The 18,006-nt window shown below is 31.1% G+C and overlaps 1 protein-coding gene across 1 annotated transcript in view; it reads right to left on the reverse strand.

Annotated features, from left to right (window-relative positions):
* LOC109540567 (protein amalgam) overlaps positions 1-11,437 on the reverse strand; it is a 51,610-nt gene extending 40,173 nt beyond the window's left edge. The window contains exons 1-2 of the mRNA XM_048667265.1: positions 11,187-11,437; positions 2,312-2,799 (exon numbers count right to left, since the gene is read on the reverse strand). Of these exons, the coding sequence (XP_048523222.1) occupies positions 2,312-2,405 (94 nt within the window). The 5' untranslated portion in view covers positions 2,406-2,799; positions 11,187-11,437. The remainder of the gene's footprint in view (positions 1-2,311; positions 2,800-11,186) is intronic.
* Positions 11,438-18,006: the final 6,569 nt, after the last annotated feature.

Here is an 18,006-nt window from a genome sequence, read left to right on the forward strand (position 1 = left end):
GAAGTGCTCCTATGAAACACGTCACCAACGATTGATTAAAGTACAAGATTTGAGCAAATCAATTTTCATTCGAGTTTTAGCACCATTCGCAACGTGTATGGGTGTCAGGGACAAGGTGAATTTGATATTATTCTAATGAACCAGCTAAAAATGCTTACTTCCGCTTTTGACTTGATTAAGCAACCCATCATTATAGAAAACTTTCAAGCAGTGTTCGTTACTTCCTCTTCGCTTCTCGAATTTCATTGTCAATATGACGATTTAAAATGCTATGTTTGCAGATAGATTTAACTGCGCTGATATTAGATAGTTGAATTGAAAATTCTGGAAGAGGGTCAAAGTATGCATAGCACTAATTACAAAAGGTGATAATAAATGAAAAAAAGTGAAATGTTTAATGGGAAACATTGTTTTCTTGTGTCAAGATATTAGAAAATTCCAATCATGAAAATTAAAAAGTTGTTATAGAGTTTGATCTTTGGCTGATATTTTTCAGTGACTGAAATGATTAATGGTAAAATGTCCTGAACTGGGGCAAGCGCATGGAGCTTCTTTGTAATTGTATTTTTTTGTTTATTTTTATTAGTTATTAGTATCTAAGTAAAATGGGTCAGCAATGAATTCAACTATTCGTGTATTACTAAATTCAACGCTGACCGAAAATTATTTTGCTCAAATTTAATGCAGTAAACAGTTTAATTTATTTTTTTTAAGTCTTGAACTTAGAACAGTAAATTCGGATGACAAAACTGTATAATGTACATACTTTCCTGACTGTGTTTCAATTGCAAATCAAAATTAATTCCTGGGTTTCAGTCATTTATTCTCTCTATTTATCAATTAAAATACGTTTCGGTGTATTTTTCCACCATCATCAGTTTTTCTAAAATAACAGATAGTTAAAAAATTTGTCATTAATTTAAATCACAGTTCGTCAATAGCCTCATCATATCACACACTAAAATACGTCACAATTGCAACACTTTAAAACATTCCAAAATTAATCAGGCCTAACAGGTGATTAGTCAGAACAATCAAATTTGGGAAGAGACTAGAATTATTTGTTCAGATACTTAAATATTTTTACTTACATGTGTAGCGTTGTTGCTACCTTAAGCCTTGGCATACATTTGGAGTATTAATTTTGTCCATTTTGGGCAAAAAGCGAAATACTGTTTATAATGATTTCTTTTACTTTCAGCTATTTTTCTTTGCATTCCGAGAATATTATTTTTGGTTTGCAAAATTCTTCAATATGCCGGGTGTTAGTTAATATTCTATGTTTATTTCAATTAATTAATGTATGATATACTGAGCTAAGATTGTCGGTATCCGATCTGAAATTCATAGCATTGTTGTTTTTTTTTGCAATTGTGATGTATTTTAGTGTGTGATATGATGGGGCTGTTGACAAACTGTGATTGTTTTTTAGATTAATGAAATTTTTTTTTAACTATCTGTTATTTTAGAAAAACTGATGATGGTGGAAAAATACACCGAAACGTATTTTAATTGCTAAATAGAGACAATAAATGACTGAAACCCAGGAATTAATTTTGATTTAAAACTGTATAATTAAACATGTAAATYAATTTTTTTCATGCAATTCACAGTATAAAGACTAACTCCTAGTTAAAAAGAATAGCCATGCAAAATAAAACCRTACATKTTTAATGGCGAAATCGTTTTAGAGCTAAAAGAAAATATTGCTAAGCTGTKGAAATTATTTTTGACAGACAAAACCCTGTAAACTMTATTTTCCACGCTTAGAACTTGTGCTATCTAGGGATTTCTTTTGCCATTAGGGTCTTTGCAGRAACTTGTCGCCTTACATGCTCTTCTTTCTGAGTAGAAGTTGAGTTTTTATACGCTTTTCAGGTTTCAAAYTTTGTACTCAACTTGATTGCATTATCGTGCCAATTCCAAACACATAAACTTATACCGTTCGACTCTCGGCTATCTATCGATTTGTCTTTTGCTTGTCTCATTTTTTGTTGAACTGACTGAATGTATTCCATCAAGAACTTTTGCTACCTAAATTTACCTATCGATTGAACATGTTTTTGGCTTAAAATCTAGGAACATTATCGAAAGCGATACGTTAACTATCGAAGTTATCTTCTGTGTTTCTCTCCAAGGACTAAATTAATATTACACTACACAGAAACATTACCTTGTTTGAACTTTAAAATGATACGACTGTGAATTTATTAAACGCAATTTCACAAATAATTGCAACTACGCAGATTTTAACCTATTGCAGAAACCATACTAAATGAATCTAATTGAAAACCGAAAACAAAAAACCTACCTTTTGAATTTTCCAGGTCGCTTCCAAATGTACATCCTGTCAGGAAGCAAGCCCAAACAATTAAACGAACTAGTATATTCGCACATTTCCCCATGATTTAACACTCTACAAACTATTTGGTTCACTAAAACTGATTCAAGTTTTGCAGCTTTGCGAAAAGGCCGCTCTCAATTGTAACATCGTGGATATTAAACATTCAGCACATCCGGATTATTTACTCACGTAGTTTCAGTATTGTTGAACAAACAATTGGCGAAAATAATGAATTTCCGAAAAATTCCCGCCACATAGCGCACATAGCCAGCAGTCACAACAGCCGAAACACATTGCTACAGTGATAGGGTTGTTTAACGATTATTTCGAGTTTTTTCACGGTTTGCAGCCATTGATGCATAATACCCGATTAGGAATGCGAATTCCCAAATTCTCATTTCCAGATGAAAATTCCTCCACTTTGGATGGTCATTTTGTTTGAGGGTGATCCACACCTAAAACAATAAAAAGTTACTAGTCGAGAGGATGGATTATAAACAAAAAGTGCTTGATTCATTCGAAGTTTGGCATTGCTAAAACTCAGTGTGATTCAACACCATGATAGATATAGTTCAATCTACAAAAGTTATCTTTTGAGTTCTTTTGAAGAAAAAAACGGTAACATGGGTTTTATATAAAGAAGTATTAATATGTTCGAAATGTGTATCAAACTTTTATTAGCTTCCCATCTGTGTCTTCGATTTGCATCTCCTCAGTTTGTGTCTTAGCAAGGTGTGTGAGCTGAGAGTAAATAATTATTTCTTGTGCATCAATGGTTCTTTCTAAATAGTTTTTGTATTCGATTTTAGTGGCTTCTGAAATTCTAGGATTATTTCTAGGTTTATCTGATATAAATTTATCAATGTAGCGATAATGAATTATTTCTGAATTAACACAATTTTTCATCTAGCTTTGACCACATCAAGTGTACAAAAATTAGCGCAAATTGTGTCAATTTTTTATCATAGCGTCAGAAAGTCCGAATTTTTTTATAAAAAATATTTTTTTAGTAAATGTCATGTCAGTTTAAACAAGAAGAACTTGATTACAATGCAGAAGTCGTGAATTTAGAAACAAAATATGTGATAAATTAATGTGTTAAAACCGCGCAATAATACGCAAAACTTCTCTCAAAGAACATAAAATAATTTGAGTTAATAACAATCTATTAATTTCCCAAGTTGATCCAAACGTCACATTTGTATATCACCAATAGTTGCATTTAGCAGCCTTAATTTGAAACATATATTTTCAAAGTTAAGAAGAGATAAGTTATAGATAAATACCTCATTAAACCCATATAGATATTACTCTTTGTGAGCCGGTAAAGATTCTAGTTGTATACTAAAATTTTAGATTTTCTTTAAATTTACAAACTTCAAACTTCAACTTCAAACAAAGTTTTACATAAAGCCCACTGGGATAATTATTAGTTGGAATAATTTAACTTTCTTCAACAACTTCTTGATTACTTTGTGCTTGCATGAGTAAGTAATTAAACTTTGTTGAAAAGTATTGTTAGACAATATGCTCAACAGGTATACAGCTACAGTTAGTTCAATGAGGTAGATTTTTCGCAAAATATTTAAGACCATTAGTTTGAGGTTGCATGCTGTACCGGAATAATTATAATGATTATGCTATTAAAGCTCCAGACTTACACATTATGCTTTTATTATGTAGTAAATATGCACTATAAAAATACTTGCACACAGATTCTAGGAAAAGTGTTTGTGCAATTGCTATTGTTTCCTATGAACGTAATCCTTCTATAACTGATGGATATTCAGACTTTCTATATTGCTGAAAATTCGGACTAGTGAACCCACTGCAGTGCTCACAAGGTCCATTTTGAACTTGATCCGCAGGTACAAGCACTGTAAAGTAGTGGAAACCACTAAAAGGTGCAAATTTATAAGAATAAATAAGCGCATAATTTGTCAGCAGCGAAAGTTCAAGTTATCCAAGGACTGTTGTCTTTGCAGACTTGTCACAAATGATGGGTCACATAGGGAATTTAATCAGTTTGAGAATTACAATATATGTATTTAGATCGTATATTCTCATTTCTCAATGAGAGTCGACAAAAACAGCATCTGATATGAGTTTAATTGAAAAATAATGACCAGGCGTCTTTCTCTATACGTATTTTGCAAGACTCAATTTTCGAGAGGTAGGTTTACATAAATCAAAGGATTAAATTATTCCCAAACTCTTAGAATGTTCGTCATCAAATCAAACCGGATAACCACGTGTAAACAAGCAAATGGTGCGAGAAATTAACTCTGGCTGGAAAAGAGTCAATAAACTAAAGGTGGGCACAAAACATCATCTGCTTACTGTCTAGACCAGAAAAAAAATGTAAGAAGATGTAATCTGAAATAGTTTAATGAGTTTTACATTTGGGAAAGACATTGTAGCAAGGAGAAAGAAATATCGCTTTAGTAAGTTACATGAGCGCTTACGTTTAGTACACGCGAATGCTGGAAAATTTTATACAGCAATAGACTTTTAGAGAAATTTTAAGGTAGATTTATTAAATGCGGTTGAGAACCTCAACAAATACGAAAATGAAGTGTCAATAATAAGGGCCGGTTCCAAGACATCTGAAAAGATTAAAGATAAAGATTATGTCAAAGAAGATGTAATTACAATTAACTCACAAGATTTCACATGCTATTATTAAATAATGTTAAATTAACAACTTAAACGGGTTTTAACAGAATTGATTTAATGGTAAAAATGTTGCTAAAATGATTATTATATCCAATAATTGTGAAAGTGACTCTATTTTTTCGCATCTTTGGCCATGAGCTATAACTTGAATTTGATATAATTGAGAAATGAACTTAATAAATCTTTGAATGGCAATTTCAGTAACTAAAACTGTTTTCAAAAATAAGCTAAGCAAACAAATGTAGTTTTATTATGAAAATGGCATCGCCAAATAATGAACCTTTCTAAAGAGTTCCCAGGGACAGTTATATTTCTCTTTGTGAATTGTTAAGAGAATGGCGTATTCGCTTCTCTGCACCAACACAATTGAATTGATTCTCAAATGGAAGCCAATCTAATTAACTTCTAAGTATAGTGTTTTGCTTTCGCTTGAGTCCAGCTCACTGCTCAATTTGTACTAATCATCTGCTCTAAGAAAATAAATAATGCCCGTAAGGGAAATTTTGTTTAGAAACTGAAGCTATGTAAAATATGTAAAATGTATTACTTACATCTAATTTAGATAAATCGATTCCCCTAAATGTAGAGTAAGGACTTCAATATTCGAAGTGTTATAAAGTATGCCACGAAATGATATGAATGAATATGTTAAATGAGAGTCCGATGTATCAAACCTGACTTGTTAGACCTGGTATTAATGCAGAGATTCTGTTCAAATGAATTACTTGAAGGTGACTGATGTGTAGTGGAAAGTATATAAAAAGCTATTCAATAAAAGTTTTGTAGGTAGAAAGAAAATAAGTGAATAACTAATAAAATAAATAACTAAATCAAAAGTGTGTATCATACAAAAAATATCAATTTTGACTCAATTATATCGCACGCAGTGGATTCATACGACAAAAAAGCACAGTGGGTCTGGCAGCTTGTAGTACGTTTGCTGAAGAATGAGCAAGTAAAAAATAATTATAAATATGCCCTTCATTATTTATTATTCTACGTGTGAAAGCAGTAATCATTGCTTATACGACAATTTAGTACCTTTTAAAAGTTAATTTTGGAAATATTTTCTCCTGCTCTGTTAAATGTCTCTATAGTTTTATCGACTAGTTGCCCATAATTATTTGTCAGTTCCTTTGATGCGACAAGTTTAGAACAAATAATTTACATTATGATGCTATCGAATTACATAATAATGCTATTGAAAATGTTAATATTCCCTTGATTACCTATTGGGAGCTGGATAGCCACAATTCTTCACAAATAAATTAAATTACTATGAGATTATTTGCCGTATTTTTTCGCACTAGCATGTTTTAATCATTTGTGATAGGAATTTCCTTCATTCGTGAAATATTTTGGCATTCATGTCGAACTAGAAAATAAATTAAAACTATATCATAGAAATATATGAACAGCTTGTTGCAGTCCACATATAACAACAATTCATTTTAATGGCACTCAGAGATCTACGAAGGCAGCATATGAGGAAAAGGGAGTACAATGGGCCGTATATTAATAAATGCTGTTCTTTTAATATTAATAAACAAATAAACTTGTTACTGACATTGGAGCAAACGTTTTTATAAATAGACTTTAATGTCCTGGTGTACACATATTAGTAGTTAATTAACCTTTTGTTTCAACAAATTTGATATGAAAGCAATACTGTTAAATCGGGTAAAATGGAGTTATTACTTCGTATGGAATAGTTGCGTTAATGTCGAAATACCGTGTTGAACTCTCAAAAGTTCGTTGCTGACAAATGGATTTTAGTGATATACTCATATCTTGCCATTAATGATTGATGGCAGAATAGCAAAAGTTTATTTTGCGTTTCTATTTCAAAACATTTCTCTTTTTCGTTGTGTTTGCTGCAATACTATGGGTAATTCTCCTACTTCCAAGAGATACTAATTAATTATCAAGATCGAACTGCAGATATATCCTATAAACCTAATTGTAATTTTGTATTTTTATGCAGATCATCTAGACCATATGTCTATTGTCAAAGTGTTGGTGGAATTGAAGTAGATTTATTTCCTATAACAAAAATCCCTTTAACAAATGTTTATTTATATTAAGGTCTAGTAGGGTTTGCAAAGAGGAGACAACAGTGGCCGTCTGGTGTGTTGTTATTAGCATGCTAAAGTAATGTGTTGTTCCGGTAACAATTTCTTTACACTTTTAAATGTTTTCCACCTAAATTCGATCAAGTTTATATCTTGTATTCTAATGAAAATATTTCATTTGATCACAAATATGTTTTATAATTTCCCATATTTGCATGGAAATTTATTCGTTTCCAACCGAAGAATTATTGACTATTTTTTAAGCAGCTGAAATGCAAATTACCCCCGGCGAAAAGATAAATTTCTTCTAAGTTAATCAGCAAGTTTAAAACAATGCACGATTTGAAAAGATTTAATACCCTTTGTAATTTAGTGAAAACGTAAAATGGAAAGTTTCTACTTGAAGAAGATTTATTATCTCTATAGTAAAATTGGAAAGCAGTTTAATTTTGGGTAATGGCTAAGAAGAAGGTAGGAAAATGATCCGGAAAAGGAATGATAAAGAGTTATCACAATTTATCCCGGTATGCTAATGTATGTAACTTTCAAAATTAGCTGCAAGTTGCTTGATACAACAGGATAACGGACAACGGATACTAATTCAAATAAGGATGGTTTTCAACCAGTATTGTAATTTCGTCTGATAAACCAAATATACAAAACTTATTTAATTTTTGATACGTATAAAATGTATCTTACTTGCCTCAACATACAATGAATGCGTTATTTTTTAAATGTACCAATATATAAATAAAAATGGATTTTAAACGGAAATGAGAGATTTAAATCTTCACTCTGTAAAGTCGCTTTTGTTTTAAACAGGGAATAGTACAATTTCGGATGCCGGGTATCCAAATCTGGTTGTTTAAAATCAACTGTGTTTAATGGAATGCGTATTAATAGAGGCTGGGTGCAAAAAGTTGTAAATGACTTGAAACAAAAGGGTGTATATAATATTAGCTTCGATTTTAACCCACGGAATTTTTTGAATGATGATTTTGTTTAGATTAACTTTTTTGTTTTAAGAACAAAACAAAATTAAGTTAAACGTATTTGAATATACTCTTTCAATGACGTCAATGAACGATTTAAATAAGAGTATTAACTTTCTATAGGGTTCATATTCGCCTTGAAAATATAAAATAGCAAGTCTTCAACAGCCCATATCTGACGAAAGATGAATACTAAATATGCACGACTTTAAATGCGAAATATACGTTTACCAATTTCCACATTTAATTACAGATTATCGTTAAAATTACTCAGGGAATTTTGGGCAAGTAAGAAATGTTTCGGTGCAATCAATAATATTTAGAGGGTGTTTGATCAAAATATTTAAGAAAGCGATAGTTTTAAACAAAAATTATTAATCAAATAAATAATTGTCAGTTTCAAGCCACAGATAGAAAACTTTTCTGTTCAAAACTGAATAAAACGCAATTCACTTCTGGAACAGGCATTCCTGAAAAGGTAATAATCAGAAGCAATTTATCAATCATGCAAAAGCCTGGATTTATCTTTGACCGCATTTCTTCAGACCACAAATTGCTTGCTTTGTACTAATCACATTGAATGTGAGACAGGCTTTAATAATAATTTATTGATCCCACTCAACTGTCTGTTGTGGTTTCGATGTAAAACTCGACTTTGTGGAGTATTCATTACGAAAAAAATACATTGGACATTCAAATTGTTAATGGAACATAAATATCCCGAAAATTTATTTCGAATTCAGCACTAAGCTTGATTAATTTTCTTTGAAACAGTAATACAATATAGAAGTAATTTATTTTAGGACTTTTTGCTGGGGTATAGATTGGAATGGTTCTTTAGGTTGCTAAGCCAAACGCCACTTTGCTAAATCTGAATGTATTTCCGCAAATGACCAGCTTATTTTGGCTTATTACATTTATGTTATTACACAAATATCAATTTGGTCCGGTAATTCCATTCGCTTAAAAGTAGCTTAGTTTATACATATATCATACTAAAAGGCATTGCTGAAAAATGTAACATATAAATTTATGAACTAGGCTGCAAATATAAACAAAAATAATCAATTTCAGATAATTAACTTAATTAATACAATATAATTGATATAAATTATGCAACTGTGTTTGTAACTGTAGATTAAAATTTTCTGGTCGGGGTGAAGGTATTTTCCTTTTGTTGACAAAATATGGGTTCATGCAATTAATTACCGTGTACAATCAACTTTGCTGTAAATAAAATCAACAAAAGGCCGGTTACGCATAATTAGTTTGGTTCAGTTATGAATTGAAAATGTAATTCGCTGCAATCTAATTGTGTATTTAAGGTTTGAACAGATCTCATTCGGTATTTAAAGGTAAATATACATATCAATTATTAAACTAGATTAAAATAGTATATTCCAAAAATATTTCAAATCATATCTATTAATTGCAACAAGTATGGCAACGGCGAAAAAAGTAATATATACAAATATACATAAAAATAATAATGCTCTTGTGTCAACATGCAGGTACTGACAAGTGCACATATTTTAAAAGTAGAAATGTATGTTAAAAGTAAAATATGCTGAGAAAATCAAGTCTTACTTGCGTTAGTATTAAGTTCTAAATCATAATAATATTAGAACCTACACGAAAATATAAAATATCAAGCCAAATATCAATTTTTATACATAAAATTTTAAATCCCAGTTTCATATTTTTTATAAGCTACAAAAACGCTTTAATTCAATTTATTCAATTCAACTACAAGGCACCTGCTCAGTTTTGCAGATGCGTTTCTGCTTTTTTGGGACCTACGGATTAAAAATATAAACACAGGTGAGTTAAAATTGATAATATATCTCCATATAGTCATCGATTTGAATATCCAATAACACCCAAAATCAGCATAATTCATATTCCCGCAAATAAAACCTCGTAATTTTTTCATACCATTTCAATCAATCGGAATCGAAATTTTTCGCAATGCTATGTAAACCGTACATAAAGGATTGTTGATTACATCAAAGAAAACCGTAGCAAAAGCACTTCCTTCAAACCCTAATGCGAGTTTCAAAAAAGGATTTAAACCTCAAAAAACATAAAATAGTAAGTAATGACTGGAAATTGTGCAAAAAATTCACGGTCTTCGAAACTATTCTTATCATTATGACAAAAAATACATTAAGGATCTGAGAATATAAGATGAATGAAATCATAACTTCCACTTTTATAGCATTATATTTATATTATTATGTATACTTTTTTAACTAACAGCAATTAGAACAAAATATTACGCATTGAAAATATGGAGATTATAACATCGATGGTAATAAATAACTACAAAAATAACAGTTTGACAATAAAACATGAAAATAAGTATCCTCTCTCCTATCCAAAGCACATACAATAACCAGGCACAATTTAAACCAGTTGATTTAAAATCTAGCGTAATCAATTTTATACCCGCATATGATGGTACATTTGTAACATCTTTAATTACAGTATATTTTTAAGTTGGCAAAATAAAACTTCGTCTTAAACAAAGTAAAATATCTAGAAATTATTTGTCAAATTATATTTAGAAGATCCACCGTATTTTATACTTTAAATTTAATTTGTCTATTAAAGTGGGCAATTTTACATAATATTCGAGTTTATCTTCCGGTAAAAGACTTCCAATTTTCAAAAATACTCGTTAATAATTTGGATTGGATTTGGAAGTTGACCAACAGAGTCTCATCCGGAGTTCTACTGACCACCTGCTAAAATATTGATGTAATTTTTATATTTTCATGCTCGAATTTGCCTACGATTCAATTGCAATTAATACAGTTATTAAAATGTAGATACACTTTTTTCTGCTAGAGGTAAAATGTACGTAGCTTTATTTTTATAAATGCAGCAACAAACTCTCCAGCTGTAAGAGGCACTGAAACAAAAGTCATTTGCTGACGAAAATATATCAGAAGAGTTCCATAAACGGAACATACAATTAGAAAATAATGGCCTAATATAAAAAAGCTGTAAACATAATTGAAAGTCCGTTAATACCTATTACAATAGGCGTTTCCCACCAGCACTCTATATTAATTTGGAATTATAAGGTCTCGTACCTACTTCATCAAAAATTCATATCACGAAGCAGAAAGGTAATGTTTCTTATAGCCACAAAAACAATTATCCTTAGCACGGTATTGTGAAACTCATAAGCGGTACGCTTAAGAACAGTGAAGCTTTATAATTCGGGAAGCTGAAAAACTTCAGGCAACAACTCCCTGGAAATTGCTTCCATACGAGACAAAATCGGGTACAAAATAAAATAAAGTTCGTGCCTCCGCGCCAACACCACCGCAATCAACCGACGACGACGGGCGTAAAACTACTAAACTTTAGCCATGACTTCAATGGCTATTTATAGGATTTTATTCCCCCAATTTGCCGAATTAGGGGCTGAAAGAAACTGATTAGGAGCAAAAAGTTTGCTAATTTCATTTCCAACGTGTATCTGTGACAAATGCTATCCTCTGAAGTGCTTGAACCCATTCAAACCGATATCTGAAGCTGTTAAACTATCAAGAAAACTTCAAACTACCTAGGACTTATTTCACACCTAATTCATACTGTTCATGTAATATAAACTAAATAGTGCTACCCACTGTTAACTGTCTAAAATTAGAACAATTGTCTCAATAGCCTTTGAGTAGACTGATTGGTTATAATGGAGTTAAATCCTGGGTATTTTGTAGGTATATATATAAAGAATTGTGTTTTTACTTTAATTTCAATCTAACATAGTTTAGGATAAAGTCCAACAGCCAAATCCACTTCGCATAATAACAACTCCAAATAATTGAAACTATTGTTTCATTCCAAAACAATCACAAATTTCCATTACTGTTATAATATTTTGCTTATGTATATGTTTTGCGCTAATTTCGTAGAATGCCGTGTCTTTAATAAATCATATATGAGTTATTTGCCAAAGTTCAACAATGGTGAGTATAAATAATTTGATTATAATCTGAGTTCATCAGCTCTAACAGCTCTATTTTCCAATATCAGCAAATGGATGAAACAGTACAGGCTTTCTCATTTCGAAATTATCAGAGACGCTTATAATTTAAATATTTTCATTTCGTTTGCTACCAATCTATGTGGTATAATTAACTGTTAGTAATACGTTAATAGCACTGCCAATTTTTTTACTTCAAATTTTGGAAACCGTTATTGGATTCAGTTTTGCAGCTACACTGTACAAGATATTATAGATTTAAAAATTGCATAAATTAAATGCAATTGAATAACAGATTTAAAATAAAATAAATTGATAATATTCCAAGTTACGTTGGTAGTGCTTTAATTGATAAAGCATGTTATATTATACGCTTAGCCACAAATAAGACGATCTAGGCAAACTTACCTATATCCAATGTTGTTTCATTTTGCCGCTACAACGCGCTAAAGTTTCCAAATTAATATCGTTTTTTCTAAATAAATTCTAAACCTCTTTGTAGATTTTCACTAATGTTTTGTTAATAATTGTTCCTACGCTAAATAAACTAATAATTAACATCACTTGCTTATCATTATAGTTTACTAGCTATCTCTTCTCTTGTCCTAAGAAGGCTTCACAGTTCCAACCTTAATATCAGTTTCTCTTTGAGAACGGTTGCAACAGAAATTAATTTTCTACGACCTACAAACAGCACTTTCACGGTATTTGCAATTTGGTTTTAATGCTAGCTGCAGCTACTTTTTCTTGCTTTATTGAAACTGATAAAATTAAGAAATGAGAAGAAGCCCCCTTTTTAAAAATCGTTTTTTGTAACAAGGTTCTAATTTTTTTTTAAATTATTCCCTTTCATTTGTCTATGGGTATTATATTCTTGAGTAGTCCTACATTTTAATCATTAGGAACAGTGAAAGGCGTTCGGCATCAGCAGAGCCGTCAAGAGCTTTTGGGAATGATTTTGAGCTTATTAGCGCTCATCAGCTCTGTTAGCTCTTTTACTCATTAACCCCCAATTGCTAGTAATGAAGGTTTGCTAATACTACAATTTGTGAACATGTATGTTTTAGGCTTTTGTAAACTTTCCGCTGTGTTCAATTTCCTGAAAGTAAAACGAGTTCAAAGATTATCTTGCAATCCAAAATTTGAGGCCATCGTGTTGGGTACTATTTTAGTGCATCAGAAACGATCAACCAGTCGGTGCAGTCAATAGGTTTGATTTATTTATAAATACGTTTTTATATTTTGGCGTAGGCACATGATGTAACATTGTACGACAAGTTTTATGAAAAGTAATTATTAACATTAGCCCAGCGAAACCTTCTATCTCAGTAAGAAACTATCTTATTTTCACAAAAATACACAGTTTTTAGATGTGTAATCAGCAAGCACCCTCAGGGCTCATTTCGAACATATTAGTTTGCTGGCTATCGTCAGCTGATTCAACTTGCAAATAACGCTCCCAAAAGCCAGTATTTTAAATGGGTTTGGATGAAATTTAAAACAAGAATCGAGCTTCTCTATTTTAATTAAAGCAAACGATGCATTAGAATTTTTTTTTCTGCTACACGTTTTGCTGTAAAACTGAGCCGATTTGCAGTAATTATTGCTCTTGTAGTATAAAGTCGAATTTTATATTATAACTCACATGTAGGCAGGGTGATTCAGCACTAAAAATACCAAAGTTATAGGGATCATTGAGAGCAGGAATTGAAAATATTGGAGAATCTATAACATCCCATGTCGAAAAGTGATTCTGCAGAAGGCGCCTTATCATTTTGTGTACCGTTTTGTTCAAAAATTAATTTCTCGAGTTTTATTGCGTTTGAGTCGTTCAAAATGTCGTTATGAACTTGAAGACATTTGTGCATACCTCGTACATGGTTTCAGTGGGCTTGACTGGAATTTTCAGATTCGCTTAAAATGCGGCAATAATTCTTCAAACCAGGTTTCGCCCTGTCCTTGCGTGCCTGGTTTTTCTTTGGTCCAAACATGATTAAACAGTGTAAAACTGGCTTCATAGATGTAAAGTTTGAATTTCCCTGTATAAGGTCGACTCAATTTTGAGGTTGGATTTACTTAATTCATTGTATTTTTTAATTGTGTGCCAATCATACTAATCATAATAAAATAAATCAATCTTTTGAGATGACTCTAATATTCCGTGAAAATGGTTCCAAAACTGTTTTTTTTTCTCGTATAAGTATTAAGGTTTCCGAAAAAGTGGAAAGCAGGAAAAGATTTATTCTAAGTGTATTGTCAAGTGAATTTATGCCGTATAGAATTTGTTATCGGGGATAAATGTTCTGTGGGAACTAAACGTAAAAAGCACAGATTTATCTCATTTAAAGGCAAAAGCGGGACACGATAAGTCCACAATCAAACATGCACTAAATACACACTAAATACTAAATTTACATGTTAACAACTAGACAACAACTAAATGTACTAAAAAAAGATAAATATGGAATAAAGTTATACTATTGGAAGATTGTTTAGTAAATTTTTAGCAGCAGTTATCTTTTGCAGCAGAGAATAAAACAGCTTTTTTGCTTGAAAATAATTCATAACGTTAACTACGAAATTCTCCAAAAGTAATCCACAAATTTGTTCCGCAACTGTTTACGTTGCAAGTTACTGCTCCAAGTGCAACCCTGGCGTATTGAGTGCATTAAAATAGATTCAACAACGGTGAAGTCAATTTCGTTCTCATTAATTCCGAATTAGCATTTTGTCTCTATGCAATCTATGTAAATTTAAATGTCTGCCATTATGATATGATAATTGACAATAAATTGTGTTGCCAGCGAGTTGGTTGGAATTTAGGACCGATCGGGAAACAAATATTCCAGTTTGCATCATATTTCAATTAGATCGTATAACTCCTCCAAACTAGTAATTTAAAATTTATTGCAGTGTTAGAGAAGCAATAGTCATTGAAAGTAGTTCCGACATAATGGACAATTTAGGATTCAATGATCAAAAAATTAAAACTATAGATATCAAAATGTAGTTACTCAATGCATATCTGCTGCTATAAATTCTAAATTCAGGACTGTAAACTAGATTAGAAACGTATAGGCTTCAGCGAGTCCTTGTGCGGCTGTAATTATTCAGTAAAAAGCTGAATACTTAAGAAGATTATTAAAATAAAATTTCAAAAGTTAGATGGTGTGACATGCAAGAGCTCTCTCTCATGAAAGCTCTAAAATTTAAATAAATATCAATTAAATCCACGTGCAACACTTCGAACACAAAGGTAGAAGTGATGCAAACGATTTTATAGTTGACCGCCAGATCGAGWAAGAATATTAATTTACTCAGAGCACGCTAACAACKAAACAATGATGAGTTTAYTTGGTAAATTAAATTGGATAGAACAATGMGTATTAGCGTATTGATTTAYATGCTAACAATCAACTAAATGCAGGTTTATTTTGTTACAAGTTAGATGGCTTTCGACACATTTAGAAATGATAACTTATTAAATCAAAACTTAATCTCATTATTTCAGAATAATGCAGTAACCAAATAGAAAACATGAAAATAATTAAATTTTATATGAAAATATAGCCAACACATACTTTGCAGACAGTTGTCGAGATAAGAAAGTGAAAAATATATACAAAGCAGTAAAAGTTTGAAACTGAGATTCACATTATGATGCAAAGAAACTTTTTTTCTTCAAAAATTCATAATCATATTGTTCAAGATGTTTAGATAAAAACCTATTCTATTTTCGATATTCTATTCTATAGAGGGAAATACTTCTAGCCATCGCGGCATTAGATTAACAAATAACTAAAACGGTTTGAATTGAGGAAAAATTCTTATTTGAATATTACCCACAAATTGCATATTTTATAGCCAAATTTACTACCAGCAAATTTCGTAAAACATGCACTCAATTTCCATTCAAATTAGTTCACGTAAATAAAACTTTTCATCCAACTTTGGATGTTAATTAATTTCTTGACAAATTTATAGCGCACCTCAAAATAAATTAATTTACAGTGACAAATTATGTCAACAAGGTGTTAATGGATAAAATAACGAATTATACATGTAATTATCAAGCCCKAAATGATTTGGTGGTTTTCCAGCAATTAAATAGCATTAGTATGTACTTGCTTTAAAGTGATAATTTTGCATTTCAACTGAAAGATKCAGTAGGTTTAACCGAAACAACTTATTCCAGTCAGCTTGTCAGTTGGAATCCTTTTTCAGCTGTATMCTGTAGGATATGGAGTTTTTTGAACAATTGGMGAGTCGATAAATTCTACGCAAAATTGTTTTCCATCRGGTGTTTATTTTGAGCAGAATCARCAAGGATCGACAACATTGGCCTATTCGGGTATACTGAAATAAATCTGAACAAAGTRTTTGTTACMTCAATAGAAAAGCCAATCTTAAGCCGAATCTTTTACGAAAACGTGTGGTTTTTATTTGTTTCCAACAATTCTAATAAATGTTGAAGCAAAATATCYGAATAACATRAATTTTACGCATCAACTACCTTAAACCCCCTCTGGTSTATCGTCCTTAAATTGAATATTGCAAAACTGTGTCCAATTTTTCTATCTTTATYTTTATTTTTYTCCAGAATTTGCTTTTCWTTTTGCTCTTCTTACTATTGTGTTAGACAGTAATGGAAATMTCCAAGACTATAAAATACAGGTCGTGTGTCATTTAAAAGAACAAAGCGAAGGTTTGAATTCTTCMAATKATTTGAAAAGCTGCAGACACCATCAAAARGTGMTTKTAAATGTAACTTCGCACAGAAATAAAATCTGGTCAAAATCCATTAAAATCGCAGAACTGAAAAACACAAATTATTAACCTGATCGCATGGGGTCGAGTGTTCAGCTTTACTCTGTTAAACCGGGATTAGCAAAAAATTGAAAAATGCATTAAATATTAATATCTTATGTCCCCAGTCCAGATTAGCCGAGAAATAAATTATGTCTGGTAATGGATAGCTCACAAAAAAATTAACAATGATGAAAATCTACTTTGCGTGACTATGCATAGTGTTTTATCAACACCCTACTTAATCTTCTAATCGCCTACAGACCTATCTACTTGGAGATTAGGGTAATATAAATGAACGGATTAACATTATATTTCACAGCAGTCCATTGGCATAGAGCTATATTTCCAGCAAAACATATCCTTTGTAGGCATTAGGCGCAGTTACTTTCTTTAGTGAATTTTCCAGTCATAAGAGGCTAGGAGTCATAATAAGGCACATTTTATTAGTTGAAATTATATGTCTTGAAGGTGGGTATTTAGAAAATGTCAGCGCTTTTTTTAATCATAAAAGCTTATGCCAGTGTGTGCATTTTAAAGCTTAGAGATAAATTATATGAAAAGTTTTACCATCAAGAAAAGGAAAATTTTATGCAGCTTCTTAATTTTTTAGCTAAGGATTCATAAGATTCATAACATTTATACAATATATTTTTGGAATAGCCACAACTTTTGCATCAACTAAATAGTGCTTACCCTTATCTAAAATATATATATATATATAAATAGCCGTTTGTATTCTAACTCACAGCTGTTTTATGATGCTAATGAATTACTGGTTGGTGCACAATTTGTTTCAGGTGATCGTATAAATAGAAAGCCTTAAAGATCGCAAGTCGGAAGCTGGCGGTACTCGTCGTTAAATATTTAACTAATTGTTGGCACACAATATCAGATATTTAAAGTTATTTCATTTACATCGGCAAAATAAAAGAATATGTAAATACACACAGAAAAATATGGCTTAATTTCTAAAGCAATTGTTTAAAATGAAACTTTTAATTATCTCGGTCGTTTGGCCGAATCGAATTATCCTGTCATAATATTTGTTGATAATTCCTTGATAACTTATATTTTATAAGAAAATAATTATTTGATTTTGCCTTGTGCACTAATTCA

Source organism: Dendroctonus ponderosae, unplaced genomic scaffold (assembly GCF_020466585.1).
Source record: "Dendroctonus ponderosae isolate FM_Combo_2020 unplaced genomic scaffold, Dpon_F_20191213v2 Dpon_F_20191213_6, whole genome shotgun sequence".
NCBI classification, from domain to species: Eukaryota; Metazoa; Arthropoda; class Insecta; order Coleoptera; family Curculionidae; genus Dendroctonus; species Dendroctonus ponderosae.